This window comes from Mustela putorius, unplaced genomic scaffold (genome assembly GCF_011764305.1).
Source record: "Mustela putorius furo isolate JIRA1106 unplaced genomic scaffold, ASM1176430v1.1 tig00003845_pilon_pilon_pilon, whole genome shotgun sequence".
Taxonomy (NCBI): Eukaryota; Metazoa; Chordata; class Mammalia; order Carnivora; family Mustelidae; genus Mustela; species Mustela putorius.
In genome coordinates this window covers 84,936,076-84,952,710 of record NW_025421998.1, presented here as the reverse complement: position 1 = coordinate 84,952,710, position 16,635 = coordinate 84,936,076, and the positions used below count along the sequence as shown (strand labels likewise).

General features: G+C 42.4%; 1 protein-coding gene across 1 annotated transcript in view; it reads left to right on the top strand.

Annotated features, from left to right (window-relative positions):
• Positions 1 to 3,806: 3,806 nt before the first annotated feature.
• The window catches only part of CEP41 (centrosomal protein 41), a 47,836-nt gene continuing 35,007 nt past the window's right edge, over positions 3,807 to 16,635 (top strand). The window contains exon 1 of the mRNA XM_004741748.3: positions 3,807 to 4,081. Coding sequence (XP_004741805.1) covers positions 4,049 to 4,081 — 33 coding nt within the window. The 5' untranslated portion in view covers positions 3,807 to 4,048. The remainder of the gene's footprint in view (positions 4,082 to 16,635) is intronic.

Below are 16,635 nucleotides of genomic sequence, written 5' to 3'. Positions count from 1 at the left end.
GGAATGCCAACCCCATTATGTAAGCAAAACCAGGATGCCAATATTTTGTTTCACCAGAAAGCAACGTCCCCAGTGGTGATCCCTGAGAAATCCTGGGAGGTGGGTATTAATTTCCTGGGAAGGGCTGTAGGGATGGCTGGTGCCTCTGGGCCCAGGCCAAGCACTTCAATTCTGGCCTAAGCTGGACACAGGCAAGGGTCAGCCCTCCACTCAGAGGCTGGTGTGCTACTCCCTTGGGGCACATTCTACCACCAGACAGAGTGACACTAAATTGTTCCCAGGACTTCAGGGACTTTCTCCCAAGGTAGGGTCTGTCTGGGGATTTGTGGGTTCACTGCAGCAAGTACAGTTCCATTTCTTGGGGACAGGGACAGAGCCCCAGAACTGGACTGGATTGGGCAGAATTCCTTCCTTAAGAACCTAGAAGTCCTTTATTTAGGGAGCAAAACTAAATAAAGCCAAGGAAGGGAGCGGAGGCCTATTTCTGAGAAGCAATGTCATGAGACAGATCTGAGGGGAAGGTGCTAGGCTCCCATCAGCAAAGGCTGAGAGCTGAGGGTGAGGGGGGTTGGAGAGACAGTTGGATGGCATGAGGCCAGATTCAGGCTGAAGATGGGTCCAGAGGGTTTTAGGCTCAGAAGAGAATCCGACTGCAACACCTACGTGCCCACATGGTTTCCCAGGAAGGGAGGCTGGGGGGGAAGGGATAGACCAAGTACAGCAGACCTAAAACATGAACTACTCTCAAGCCAGCTCCACTTAACCTATCTGGGGCTCCCACAAACTCTGCGGAGACTGAAATCTTTTTGGAACACCTACAGGGTTAAAAAAGAAGACATCAAACAAATGGAAGTTCACAAGAGCACTTCTAACTTCATGAAAAATAAGATTAATCAGTGGAAGCAGGAACTTTTAAAGAAAAGAATCAGAACTTCTTCTCTTACAAACAAAGCTTGAACCTCTTAGCAATCACAACTCTGATTGCAAGGATCTCACTCAAGTGCCTGGAGGGTCTTTTACTGCCAAGAACGGGAGTGCTGGAGCACTTCACAGAGCAGAATTACGCAGAATTCAGCTCAGGTCTAAAACCACCCAGACAAAGACCACAGACCATTTTCAGGCTGAAATCAGAATCAGGCTTTTTTGTGTCTTAGAAGGAGAAGGCTTTTTACTAAAGTACAAAATTAAATTCACAGTCACTGAAGGATATCTGCAAAATACACAGAAGTGTAAAGAATTTTAAAAATCCACATCCCATCATCCAGAGACGGCTTACATTTAAATTTTTCTTTTCAATGTTTTCTGTGGATACCTTTATGTTTCTCCACGCAAATCAGGATTATTTTAAGTAAAAAATTATTTCCAGCACTTCTCTTTTATATCATTCTCCATAGCCTTAATTATTCCTTGAAACTTACTTTTTAATGGTTCCATAATTTCACTTTTTGTGGATATGCCCTCACTTATTTTAATCATTTTTAAACTGATGATTATTTAAGTTGTTACAACTTTTCATCATTTTAAAAAGATCGCAGTAAACATCTGTGGGTGTAATCATTGCATATCTCTCTGATTATTTCCTTAGAAGACATTCTGAGAATATTAATATTTGAGGGCTTCTTGACACCTACTCTAAAATTACTTTTTAAAATGGTTATACTTCTTTACAATCACACTAACAATGTATGAGCATGCTTGTTTCATGCACTAGCCAATACTGAGCATTATCATTTTAAAAAGGGAGAAGAACACAAACTTTAGTCCATTTGTTAGTTGAAAAATGAGATCTAGCTGCACGGTATTATATTTCTTTCATTATTAGTTGGAAGTTTCTTCATATGTTTATTAAATGTTTTTCTTCTATGAATTATCTTTTTATGACAGTTATCTATTTTTCATATTAGCAGTACGCACCTTGCTTTAATTATGAGGCAGTTTTGCTACATACCCAAAAGGAATCTAGAAGGGAAATTCATCATGTTAAAAGCCTTTTGATTTATAGCTTTAAGCTTTCTAAGGATTCCACCGAGGCAAAATAAGAAGTTCTTCTACAGCAGAGCCTCTCAAGGTGTGGCCCTTGGACTCCATGCATCAGAATCAAAAAGTAGGAGTGGGAAACATGTATTTAAAACCCTAAACCCTCACCCTAGACACACAGAATTAGCATCTCTGATAACTGGACCCCCAAACCCACATTTCGGTAATCTCTCTGCATGCTTACAGGCAGCCCAAATTTGACAACCAAAATGAGTACTGAGACGAACCTGATATTCCCATACCCTCTGGGGAAAAAAGGGAAACGACCATATAGAGAAGTGAAGAATGGAAGTCGAGCTTCTTACTCCAGAAGGATTTGGGGTCTTACACTTTCTGTTCTTTTGATTTATTGACCTCCATTGTTCTTTAACTTGATTCATGCATTATCACTCATCTACTTGGTCCCGACGTTGGAAAAATTATAGCCATCCTTGATGCCTTCCAATTCTTTGCACTCCTTACTTCTTTGCACACATATAACTGTTCCTTTAAACTACACATGCTTTGAAAAATATTTTTCTCTTTTTACTACCTTTTAGTTTAGTATCCTATTCTCACTCTCTCCTCTCCTGTTTATTCTACCCATCATCTCCATCATCACCCCACCTCTACACCACACCAGTAAGTATTCCTTCTAAGTAGCAAGGTGTCCAAAAGCCTCTGAATAGTAAGATATCCTCCCCACCGCCCCTCTTCCTATTTTTTGCAGCCTCTAAACTCTACCTCATTCTAGTGGAGGGATGAAAAACTAGTAATTTTAGAGGGATTAAAGGATTGGAGGACATGAGGGAAACTCGGACAATGAACATGCAAGAGACAGCTGTGGCCAGTTTAGACTCCTGGAGGTCAAGCAACACCACTTAAGGTGTGGCCCTCTGGGTGGGAGGCTGAAGTGTCTGAAAGGACAAGGGCATGTGAGGCTACGTTGTTGAATGGGTCACCGGCACAGACCCTGCTATTACTCACAAGCAGAGAGCTAGGGAATATGAACAGTTCAGAGTAACCTTTCTCCATTCCTGGAAAAACAACTTAGAGCAAAGGACAAAGGGTTACTGTGTTGTTCTCCCATGTCAAAGTAAATAATTTTGTTGGATTTGGTGGGACATTTTGGAGCCAAAGTCAAACTGTGTGTGTGATAGTCTTGTAAAGGTGCTAGGACTTAATTTTCAGATCTGGAATAAGAACAGGTGGCAGCTGATGGCAGGAGTCACAATGGTTTCCATGACAACGGGACTGGTTCTTAGTCATCCTCCCATCCTCCACAAAACCAACTGCAGCTTTTCTCATAAGGTGCTTATTAAATATCTGTTAAATGAATGGTGAATCACAGAATGGTGTGTGCGCTTTGCAATTAAGGCTGCCGTTCAGTAGCTAGCTAAAAAGCTTTTAAAGCTACAATAATTACTGTATTTACCCATGATATTTTGCATAATTTGCATATTAACTTAACCCGAAAATAATAAACTAGAGATTCCCATTCTTGCTGAACCACTCTGTCTCAGATCTTTTCCCTATTGTAGAAGTAGCCCAGATGTTTGCTTAAGATGTCCTCAGGAGGGGAGGGTGCCCTGTGTCACATATGTGCCTGCACACTACCTAGAAATACTTGTTTCCCCCTTGAAGTCCCCCTCCACCGCCTTCTGCTCTCCCGCCCTTCCCACTCCCTGGGCTCTGCGCATCCGCTTACGCGCAGGCGCTAACCTACCCCTCCCCCCCGCATCCCTCTTCCCGCGCTCAGACAGCAGCCGGCGGGGACCCGCGCAAAGCACAAAAGGCTTCCGCAGCTGGCGTTCCCCGTTGCCTGTGGCAACCATTGAGCGGCGCTTCGCTCTCCCTTGACCCCGCAATGGCAGAGTAAACAGGGCCTCCATTGGCTGGCCGGAGAAAGAAGGCCAATCGGAGTAGAGGTTGTAAGGAGGCGGCCGAGAGAGGTTGTTGGGGGGTGGGTAGGAAGCTAGGGTTAGAGGCTACCGGTGAGGCTAGAATCCCAGCGTGGTCGTTTGGAGCAGATATGTCTGTCCGGAGGCACATTGGGAATCCTGAGGTGAGGGCCAGGTCCGGATCGGAGAGCCGGAGGGGGCGGGCGCACCGGAAAAGGCTCCACGTGGCCGGGGAAGAGCAGCTAGCGACTTCCGCTGGCCGGAAGGCGGGAAGCGGCCGGCGTGAGGAGGGGTCTGGAGAGCGCAGGGAGGCGGGGCGGGCCCGGGGGACTCGGAGCTGAGGCCCGGATCTGGTGCGGGAGAGTGGCCTCTCCCGCACATGCTCCCTGAGCGCCGGCGGTTGTCGCCCAGAGCCGCGAAGTGCGCGAGGACACAGCCCCTTCCCTCAAAGGGCTTCCAGTCTAGGCGCGGCAGTTGCATAAAATAATGAACACCTGAATGAACGCCCGGAACACGGAAGGAGCAAAATCAGGAGCAGCCATCATTTCTGATTATGGGGATGCAGAAGAGTAGGAATAAGCAGATCAAGCCATTTGGAAAGGACGCAGAATTTGACCGTCGTTTACCCTCTAACCGATAGGACCTTGAACTTGGTTCCGCCTCTAGTGCCCCGCGGTATTTGTGGCCCCTTAGTTTCAACAAATGTTGACTGGACTCTTACATGGCAGCAGGCGCTAGAAGCACAGAGTAAGACAAGGCATTCGCCCGTTAGTAAGTTCAGTCTAGGGAGGGAGACTTGGAAACCATTTGAATACAGCGTGGTTGGGGAACAGGATGCGAGAGCACAGACGAGTGAGGGAAGGAAGCGTCGGTCCTGGCCATGGTCTGAAATGGCGAGGTGACTGGGAGTGGACAGTTAGTTCCCTGTAGAGAAGCTGGAGTCAAGTCTGGAAGGGTCTTCCGGGCCTTTATTCCGAACAGGAGTTGCAAATTATTTCATTTCATGGTGGTTGGCTGTGAGCTATGCGGAGAAAGTTGTGAGGCTCTGCAGGACAATACCAGGATCGAATATAATCTCTATCATGAAGGTGGGGGAGATAGATGGGGAGAGTGGCCGTTTGCCCCATATTTATCTTGCCTGCTGGACTGAATTTGAGAAGCTTTTGAGGATCTTTCAGTAACTGAATGATGTGGTCAGATTTGCATTTTAGGCAGACGACTGTTAGCCACATCGTGGAGTTGAGGAGGCCAGGACGGGGGTAGGCAGATGGGTTAGGTGGTATTTACCATATAGATCTAAAGGAACGTCATGGAACATGGGACAGAAATGAGAAATATTTAGGTAGTTAAATCATTAAGACTTCATGATTAGCTTTGAGAAATGAGAGTGGAATGGATGACTTAGTTTCCCAGCTTGGGCTACTCAGCAGTGCCCATGCCATTGATGAGATCAGGAATGTGGGAGAGAGAAGAGTGTAGGGGACCAGAGCTGGGATGCTCTGTGTGGTCATACATTTGTGTCCTAGAGGAAGATGTCCAACTTCCTTGTTTTAGTGGAGCACATTTTCCAGTAATTTCTTGGAAAAAAGTGCATGAGAAATAACCATTTTTTATTTCTTTCTAAAATGCTAAGCATGTCTGAAAACGTTATTCTGCCTTCACATTTATTTGCTTGCAAGTTTGGTGGAGTATAGAATTCTTAGTTGGAAACCATCAGCATTTTGAAAACATTGCATTATAGTTTTCTAGCATCCACTGTGGCTGTGGAGAAGTCCAGAGCCATGCTGTACCTTTGTACTTGACTTGATTTTTCCTTTTTGGAAGCTTGTAGAATTTTCTCTATGTTAACAGTGTTGTGTTTCACAAAGATACTCCTTGCTGTGGGTCTCTTCACTCGTTTTGGTAGGCACCAGAATTCATGTCTTTATATGCTGTGAAATTCTGCTGAATTATTTTGAATTATTTTGTTGTTGACTTCACCCTCCTATTTTCTCCATTCTCTCTCTCTTATTTATTTATTTATTTATTTATTTATTTGACAGAGAGAAAGAGGTCACAAGTAGGCAAAGAGGCAGGCAGAGAGAAAGGCGGAAGCAGGCTCCCCGCCGAGCAGAGAGCCCCATGTGGGGCTCAATCCCAGAACTCGGAGATCAGCAGAGGCCTAACCCATTGAGCCACCCAGGCCCCCCTCCATTCTCTCTCTTTTTTTTTTAAAGATTTTATTTATTTGACAGAGAGAGATCACAAGTAGGCAGAGAGAGAGGAAGGGAAGCAGGCTCCCTGCTGAGCAGAGAGCCGGATGCGGGACTCGATTCCAGGACCCTGAGATCATGACCTGAGCCGAAGGCAGCAGCTTAACCCACTGAGCCACCCAGGCGCCCGCATTCTCTCTTTCTTAAATTAATTATATTTTCATGTCGCTTCTATAAGACTGGTTCTCTAATTTTCTTAAATTTTATTTCCTGTTTTCCACATCTTTATCTTCGTCTTTTTGCTCTCTTTGGGAGATTTGTTTATTTAACTTTATCTTCTAATCCTATTTAATTTCTGCTGTTGTGTTCTTAATTCTTAAGACCTGTTTTGGGCTCTGATGTCCTTTTACAAAAATTTTATTTTGAAATAACGATAGATTCATAGGAAGTTGCAAAAATAGTATAGTCCCATGTACCTTCACCCAGTTTCCCCATTGATTATATTTTATGTAAGTATAATACAATATCAAAGCCATAAATTTGTACAATTTGACATTTGTACAATGTGTATATTATTCTAGGCTATTTTTTCACATGTGTAGGCTTAATATAATCAAGGTTTCACATGTTTAGATTTAAATAATCAAAATACAGAACTATTCCATCACCACAAATAGCTCCCTCATACTGTCCCTTCCTAGTCATTTCCATTTCCTCTACCTCACCATCCTAGCCCCTGGCAACCACTAATGTGTTCTCCATTTCTGTAATTTTGTCATTAGGAATGTTACATAAATGGAATCACATGATATGTGACCTTTTGAGATTGGCTTTTTTTACTCAGAATAATGTCCTTGAGACACACCCAAATTGTGGCCTATAGCAGTAGTTCATTCCTTTTGTTGCTGATTAGTATTCTGTGGTGTGTATTTATAACAGTTTGTTTAACCATTCAACTATTATAGGATATTTTGGTTGTTTTCAGTTTGGGGCTATTCTGAATAAAGATATGAACTTTTGGGTACAGCTGTTTGTGTGGATGTTAATTTTCATTTCTCTGGGATAGATGCCTAGGAGTATAGTTTCTAGGTTGTATGTGAGCTTACATTTAGTTTTTAGAAACTACCAAACTATTTTCCAGAGTGAACTGTACCATTTTACATTCTCATCACTGGTGAATGAGAGATGAGTTTCTGTACATTCTTGACAACATCTGGTATTGTCAGTATTTTTTATTTTAGTTTAGTTTTTTGTGGGTTTTTTTGTGTGTGTTTTTTTGTTTGTTTGTTTGTCTTTAGGGAGGGAGAGAGGAGGAGGGAAGGAGGGACTGAGGTTGAGGGAGAGAGAATCTCAAGCGGGCTCCGCACCAAGCACAGAACCCAGTGTGGGACTTGATCTGATAACCCTGAGATCATAACCTAAGCCAGAATCAAGAGTTGGACTGAGTCACCCAGATGCCCCTATTTTAGTTGTGTGTGTGTGTGTGTGTGTGTTTTTTAAGATTTATTTATTTATTTATTTGACAGAGAGAGAGAGAGAGAGCATAAGCAAGGGAGCAGCTAGCAGAGAGAGAGGAGAATCAGGCCCCCAAGGATTAGGGAACCTGGCACTGGTCTCTATCCCAGGACCCCGGGATCATGGCCGGAGCTAAAGGCAGTTCCTTAACCAACTAAGCCACACAGGCGCCCCATAGTTGTTTTAATGGGTATACTGTGACATCTCATAATGGTCTGAACTTGTATTTCCCCAATGGATACTGAGGTTGAATGTCTTAAATTTTTTCATGTGCTTATTTGCCATTCATATATCTTTAACAGAATATCTCTTTGTATCTTTTTCCTAATTTCTAATTGGATTTTTTTTTACCGTTCTTTTGGTCTGTGACTATATAAATATAAATTATTGCCAAAGCAGTGATCATTATGGTTATATTTGCTTTCTTATTATTTTTTGTTTTTCTTGGAGTTCCTATCTACCTTTATTTTTATTCTGTATTATTCCTAAATTTTTATAAATAATGTAGGAAAAATTTCCTACATCACAATGTATCATTTGTTTACAGTTATCTTTTCCAAAATGTTCTCTGTGCATTTGTGTGTGTGTATGTAGAGAGTTTTATTTTGCAGTTTTCTTTTACCTAAGTGTTAACAACATCATATATATGGCTTTTTGACTTACTCTTTGCACTTAACAATAAGTCTTGGAAATCTTTCCACGTCAGACAAATAAAGGTCAACTTAATTTTTTTAAACGAATTTATTTATTTGTTTGACAGAGACACCAAGAGAGGGGACACAAGCTGGGGAGTGAGAGAGGGAGAAGCAAGCTCCCCACTGGGCAAGGAGCCTGACATGGGGCTCAATCCCAGAACCCTGGAATCGTGACCTGAGGCAAAGGCAGATGCTTCAGGACTGAGCTGCCCAGGGGGCTCTCCCTGCAACTTAATTATTTTCTTGTAACTCTTACATAAGTACTTAGTATTGTTTTAGAGCAAAAGTTTTTTTTTTTTTTTTAATTTGTGTTACTTGTTAAATTTTAATGTTTTTACTAACAGCATTATGAGATATAATGCACCCATTTAAAATATATAATTCAGTAGTTTTAATATATTCACAGAGTTGTGCAGTCATCACTGATCAGAATTTTCATTACACCAAACAAATTCTATAACCTTTAGCTATCCTCAGTTTTCCCATTGTCTCCCCCATCCAGTCTTGACTATCACTAATCTAATTTGTCTGTCTATTTGCCTTTTGTCTACATTTCATATAAATGGAGTCATGCAAAATGTAGTCTTGTGTGACTGGCTTCTTTAACTTAGCACAATGTTTTAAGGTTCATCCAGGTTATATCATTGTATTAGTACTTCATTCCTTTCTACTACTGAATGATATTCCTTAACATAGACATACCTATTTTATTGACCTGTTCTTTCTGATGGACATTTGGATTGTTTCCGCTTTGGAGCTATTATGAATGATGCTACTATGAATATTCATGGACAAGTTTTTGTGTGTGTATGTGCTTTCATTTCTCTGGTGATAGTTTTGGAAATATTTTTCCCCCTGCATAGTTAATTTCTTTCCTCTTGCTATTTTTCTTTTCATTTTGTTAGAGATTAATATTAGTTATCTCGGGCTGCCGTAACAAAATGCCACAGACTAGGTTGCTTAAACAACAGAAATTTTATTTCTGGCAGTTTTGTGGGAGTGCTGGGAAGTTGAAGATCCCGGTGCTGGCCAGTTTAGTTTCTAGTGAGAGGTCTCTCTTGCCTTGCTGATGGCTGCCTTCTCACTGTGTGTTCCTAGATTTCTTTCTGTGTGTACTTGTACAGAGGGGGAAGCTTTTCCGTGTCTCTTCCTATTGCGCTTGTGCCCCACCCTTATGATCTTACTTAACCTTAATTACCTCCTCAAGGCCCTGTCTCCGAATACAGTTACACTGGAGATTAGGGCTTCAACATGACTCAAAAATATAAATTAATAATTTAGGATTAAAAGAAGCCTCAGAACATTGCTATGAAGTGAAGTGAATTGCTGTGAATTTTGGGGGTCCACAATTCACTTCACTTCATGGAAACTTAAACAGGTGATTGGAATCTGTATATTTGAGAGGAGCTTTCTTTCTTTTTTTTTTTTTTTTTAAGATTTTATTTATTTATTTGACAGAGAGAGATCACAAGTAGATGGAGAGAGAGGCAGGCAGAGAGAGAGAGAGAGAGAGAGAGGGAGAGAGGGAAGCAGGCTCCCCACTGAGCAGAGAGCCCGATGCAGGACTTGATCCCAGGACCCTGAGATCAGGACCTGAGCCAGAGGCAGAGGCTTAACCCACTGAGCCATCCAGGCGCCCTGAGAGGAACTTTCTGACGGTGAGCCTAATTACAGGAAGATCTCACTGGGCCATGGTTTGGGCAACTATCCTCCCAAATCTGTACCTTCAGCTCTTTCCTCTTAGGCTGGTGATTGTCCTCAGAGAATTCCTTCAGTCTCCTGAGAGTAAAAGCCTATCTGAATTTCTGGAGGAATTAGGGCTAGGAGCTAAATCTCAACATTAGTATGCATCATTCACTTAATACCCCTATTTTCAGTAATGATATCTCTGCCTTTCTCTGTCTATAGACCTCCCAGTCCAGAAATCCTTCTCAGGGAATAAATCTATAGAGAGCTACCATGGGGGGGGGGGCAGTCACCCAGTAGCACGCAGGGAACAGGAATTTGGAGATCAAGTTGCTTCTCAATCAGCCTTCAAACGATCTTCCTTTTTTGAGCCACTCCTTCTGCTCCCCATTTCTGGAGGTGCTTGAGGCTGTCAATTCCTAAGACTTTTAAGAATTGTTCTTGGCTTTCCCTTTGACTTTCTTGAATCAGTCAAGTCATTTTCACTGTTGATCCGCTTTCTAGAATTCAAAAATCTATTGCTGTCACTTCTCCCACTCTCTGGTTTTTTGAGCTTTATGTCCTTAAAATAGAAGACAAAATTGAGGTTTTGGAAGGAAGTGAAATTAAATGCATGTGTTCAGTATGCTGTCTTCACCCAGTAGTTCATGATCTGTAATTATTTTATTTGTAATCTATAATTATTTATTTGTTTATTTCTGGCATACTTACAAGAACATAAACTAGGGTCCTTGTATGCATTGTCCCACTGCCTGGCATGCAGTAAACATCTGTTGAATGAGTAAATGAATATATGCCTGAGCTGGGAGAAGAAGTCAGGCCATGGTTCCCTATTTGGATATCAAGCATATAAATGGAATTAAACCTAAGTGTTTGGCTCTCAGAGAACCTATAGATTGAGAAGATGGAATCCTGGGGATCACAGTGTTTAAGCAGCTGACAGAAATGATCCTTGTGTCATTGGAGAATCGGGAGAGCGATATCCCTGAAGCCACGGGAGTGGAAATTGAAGAAGGTGGGGCTATATACCAGTGTCAAATGGTACCGAAAGGTCGAGTGAGTTAAATAATGGAAAGTCAGCATTATATTCAGCAATTAAGGGCTCTCTGATGCTGGCTAGCTACCAGAGGAACCATAGTAGAATGTTGGGGACAGTAGCCATGTTGCAATGGATTGAGGAATACCCAGAAGGCATTCCAGTTATGTATTGGAATATGTATTCTGCTTATATATTGACTTATCATGAATCACCCCATGTTTAGTGACTTAAACTAATAGTCATTTTATTATGATCTCTATGGTTCTGAGGGTTGACCTGGCTCAGCTAGATGCTTCTTATTTGGGATCTCATATGGTTTTGCAGGCAGACAGAAGCTAGGGCTAGACTTTTCTTGAAGGCTTCTTCATGGCTGTTGTTACAGTCTGTTGGCAAGGACCTCAGTTGGGGCTGTCAACCATACCACCTACAAATGGCCTTTTCTATGTGGCTTGGCCTTCCTGACAACATTGTAGTTGAGTTCCAAGAACAAGTATCCCAGGAGAACCAGGTAGAAAGGTATTGTCTTTTATGATCTCACCTCAGAAGTCATAAGGCAGCACTTTAATCATAGTCACAAGCCCATCCAGATTCAAGCGTGGATGTGGAGGGTGCGGGGGGAAATAAGGGGACATTGGCCCACCCCACCATGGGAGGAGTTTCAACATCACAGTATAAGTGAGATGGGAAATTCTGTTGCAAACGTCTTGAAAAACACAATCAGCCATACGGAGTAGTTGCTAACAAAATGGGGTTGCTACATGTGCATACAGGGTCAATCAAGATTGGTGTTTGAGATCAGTAGAATTGGACCAGATTAAAACTGCCATTAAAAAAAATGCTGTCTTTTCAAAGACCTGTATTAAATGTAAGATTGCCTTAAATGAGACTCTTTTCAAGATTGAATTCATTTCCTTCATTTTAGGGACCCCCTGTCTATTCAAAGGAGATAAGTAGGGAAATTCTGAGCAATAATGGTATTTTTTAAAGTCCTTTAAACATAAATCTTATTATATATGTTGCAGTTGAAATACAACCAACCTTGTGAGTTTCATTTTGAGAGAGGTGGGAAGTCAGAAAAGCTCATTCATGTTTGAACAATTTGAGATTCAAACAATCTCACTCATTTTTTAGTGTTTTGCTTTCAGAAAAATCCCATTGTTGACTTATCATTCTTCTCCCCTCTCTAACATCTATGCATTCATAGAGCCCAGTCTTTCTTTGCATGTATTAGTAATTGGCCAAAATACTCTTGCAATGATGTGGCTCATAGCTCAGTATTTTTGGTACCTTCCATTGTCCTCAGGACCTCCTCCAGACCCTCAGTCTACATTCAGGCTTTTCTACTTCGAGTCTGCATGTCCACGTCCCACCATAAGCACAGGATTTCATATACCCATGGTTCTTAACCCTTTTTGGGTTATAAACCTTTTTGAAAATGTAGTGAAAATCTCAGACCCCTTCACCAGATGAATGCACATTCACAAAATTTTCATAGTGTAATAGGACTCATGGGCCATCTAAACCCACTGGTGGATCTGGTATCCAGAGCCCCTGGAACAAGTGGAAGTGGGCAAGCTCTAGAGACAGACTACCCAGTTTCATTCCAGGTTCCACCCTTCTCACCAGCTGACTAACCTCGGGAAGTCACTCCATCTCTGTGTCCCATTTCCCAATATGTAGAATGAAGATAATACTAAAATCTACATCAGGAGTGGTTGTGAGGATTAAATGAGATAATGTAGGTAAAATGCTTAGTCAAGTTCCTGATGACATGGTTAAGTCTCAGCAAATGTTAGCAGGGATTATCTCCATTGTTGTTGTTGTACCTTCTCTAGCAAATCGAACAATGTGGGGTTCTTTCAACATGCTTTTAAAGTGGCTTTACTGCTCTAATTTTCTCCACTTGGAATACTTTTTCCATCCTTCCCCCTTGGCTTTATCCATAGAAGTTCAACCCTTAAAACCCAGTTCCAGTACCATTTCTTCCACAAAGTCTCGCACCCCCAACCCCCCCAACCGCACCCCCACCCCCGTATGTGGGTTCCTAGGGCATCCCGCTGTGCTGTTCAAGGCTCAGAGCCAATGCATCCATTAGGCAGTCCTTACTGCTCACACTGGTGGGAGGCCCTGCAGCAGGTACAGAGATCCAAGAGGTCAAGCCATGTCCCAAGTGCAGGAAGTGAGGAGTGTAATTCGTACAAAGTGCTGTGACCATCCGGGCAGGGAAGAGACTTCCATCTGGCTGGGACCTTCAAAGGAGTCTGCTTGGAAGATACATCTATGCTGGGTCTTGAAAGACAAGTAGAAGTGATGGATGGCATGGGTAGACAAAAAAGACATTATCTTTGGACCCTTTCTAGGGATCTAAACCCTCAAAGGATCTTCGACATTTTTCATTGCTCACTGATAATACCACAGACATGAACTTTCTTAGCCTCCTCCATCCCCCCGACAAACTTCATCATGATTACCTATCTGATATCTTTATGTTAAATACATATCCAAAGCAGAACCTTCCACCTGGGCTCTGGGCCTCATCCTTTCCCGCTCCCTCCTGTCCATTTCCAACCCCTCCTATCTAGCCTCTAAACATCCTTAAATCTCTCCTTTCTTCCAAAACAAAACAAAGCAACAACAAAAACTAATTCCTTAGCAACTCTCAAGGAAAAAAAAAAAAGGCCATCTGGCTACTATCGTCTTTCCTCCCTCCCCGTCTCATACAACCTGCTGTTTTTGCTTCTGCTTCTGTCAATTTGCTATAACCTCAACCACCAGGGTCGTCAACAATGTCCTGTTTGTTCAATCCAAATTTGCTTTGTTATTCTCATACTTGACCTGCATTCTTGCTGGCTTGTTCATGTTTGACCTCTTGTTCTCGGACTTGACAGCATTGATCACTCTTGATCACTCCCTTCTTCCTGAAACTCTTCTTTAGTTTTCGTGACCCACTTTCTTCTGGCCTCTCATGAGTCTCATGCATGGTGCTTTTTTCTACCTGACCTTAAGTGCTGGGGTTTTTCTTCTCCGTCTTACACAATCTCTGAGGGTGATTTTGTCTATTCGTATGGCTTCCTCTGCTTCCTATATGCCAACAACCCCCAAGTCCTTTTCTGCAACCCCAGATTTCCCTCCTGATCTCAGACCCAAACAGCCAGCCCACCACTTCCATTTTGGATGACCTACAGACATCGCACACTTAACATGCCTCAATAGGAAAAACATGTTTTTTTCAATATATGCTTCCCCCTTAAGTCCCTTTTCTGGGGAATGATAATCACTGTCATCCCCTGTTACACCAGTCAGTTTTCAATCATAGGATTTTACGTCTTTAAAAGATTTCTTGAAACTGTCTCTTCTTTGTCATCTCTACTGTCACTCCCTTAGCACCGCAGACGTTTCTTAGAACTACCACCCTTTAACTTATCTTTGTGCCTCTATCCTTGATGGCGGCGATCCCATTAGTTCTCCAGAATGCTGCCAGTGTGAGATTTCTAGAATGGAAGGATGATCCCATCACTTCTCCTTAAACTGTCTTCAATGACTCCCCAATCATCTGTACTGGGGTTTCTCAACTTTGGCACCAGTAGCATTTGGGGCCAGCTCCTTCTTTGTCGTAGGGGACTTCCCTGTCATTGTGGGATGTTTGGCAGCCTCCCCGTTCTCTACTCAGTGGATACCAGTAGCACCTCCACCACCACCCCCAGTTCTGACAACCTAGAATATCTGCAGACATTGACAATTGTCCCCAGGAGCAGAGGGAGCAAAATTGCCATTTAAGAACTAGTCAACTACAGGAAAAAAAAAAATCTGGGTTTCTTAGCGTGGATACAAGGCCCTTGAGAAACTGCCCTCCCTGCCTCTTCAGTCTCATCTGACCCCATGCTGCCCCCTGTGCCCTGGGTCTACCCAGAAACCCTGCTGCTTCCACCCACTACTCCTTTAGCTTGACTGATTTTCTTGGCCATCAGATTTCGGCCCAGAAGTCACCGCTCAGGACATGGTTCTTGACTCTTTTAGTCAGGATCGGGAACTGATTCCGCAAGCTCCTGTCCCCTGCTTCCCTCTCCTTTTCATCATGCAAAGTGGGGTTTCTCTTTGTTGGTTTATCTTCCTTCCCAGCACCACTGAGAACTGGATGGCTGTGGTCCTCAGTGCAGGAACTCACTCCTCCAGTTAATGTTGCCTGAATGGTTAGTGCTCAATAAGGCTTTGTTGAATGAATGAATAGTCCTTGAAACAGCTTCTTTCCTCAGCTCTTTCACTTTCTACCATTCCATCATGTTTATGTAATTTAAAGAAGCCAGTTGGTCAGTAGGTCAAGAAATAGTCACCCCCCACAAAGCAAGAATTTTAAGGAAAAAAGTATGGCAGTTCCATAAAAGCTATGGCAGTCTGCTTAGAGTGAAGCACAGTTGTACGTTGTAGTTGGCACTAGAAAGTCAGGAACAAGAAGTGGTCCAAAATGGGAAAATGGAAAAGAGACACTGCATTTTTCTACTACAGCATATGGATTTCTCATTAGTCTCTGTAAGGGAAAACCGGGGGCGGGAAGGGCCCAGCGACTGCAGCTGTCCACACTCTCTCCCCCATCATTCTGCTGCCACCACACCTGGTCCCAGGAGACACCCTCACTTCTTAGCTATGTTGGCTTAGGTATGGACAAATCCCCTTGGTTCAGCACAGACTAGCCTGGAGTTTTTCAAAAGACACTTTGCTAGGAAACTAGTGGAAAACAAAACTAAACAAAAGTAAAAACAGGAAATAGCATATAGAAATTATGAAAGTACAGAGTAACAAACAAAAATAAAATTAAAGAAAATCCCTTAGCCTAAGATAATGGAATTCTACTATTAGCTTTTCTTGACTCAGTTTACCAGATATGTGATTTTCCTGGCTTTTTAGTTTGCATTTTTGGGTTTTTTTGGTTTGTTTTGCTATGATATTGTTTTCCTCTGGGGGGATCTTATTCTAAAGTTCCCCTTTTCAGTCTTTAGATATTTCCCTTCTCTCACTTAAGAATCTTCTGTTTTCATCTAGGAAAGAGTTGGAATTGATGTCAGAGTCAGTTTCTCTTAAAGACAGCAGTTTGCTGGTCAGAGGGAGACTGAAGTTTTCCAGTCTTTCTCTAGGGATAAAATAGCTCAGGGGTTACACGCATGCACGCGCGCACACACACACACACACACACACACATCTGAGGCCCAGTGCTAAGTGTTCACTTGCCTGGAGTGAAATGGAAAACACAGACAATGTCATGAGTTTTTTAATAACACTTAAAGACCAATCTTTTTATTCTGGGATTTTTTTTTCTTTCTTACATTTTAGGTATTAAAACATCAGATGGTGGTTATGAGTTTTGTGCTTTCTTTTTAATGTCCTTTCTTGGCAAAATTAAATGTTGATTTTTCTCTGTAGGTGCCCCCAGTTTTAAAAAAATTCTTCCTGGTCTCTGAAATCTAAAACACTGGCCAGCAGGACATGCTGTAGCTAACTACGTTTTTAAGAGCAGATGATTCGGGTTTTAAAGTTTGGTGTTCTCCACCCGGTTTTTTCTTCTTCTTTCTTTCAGCTGGTAGAGCAAGTGACTCTTA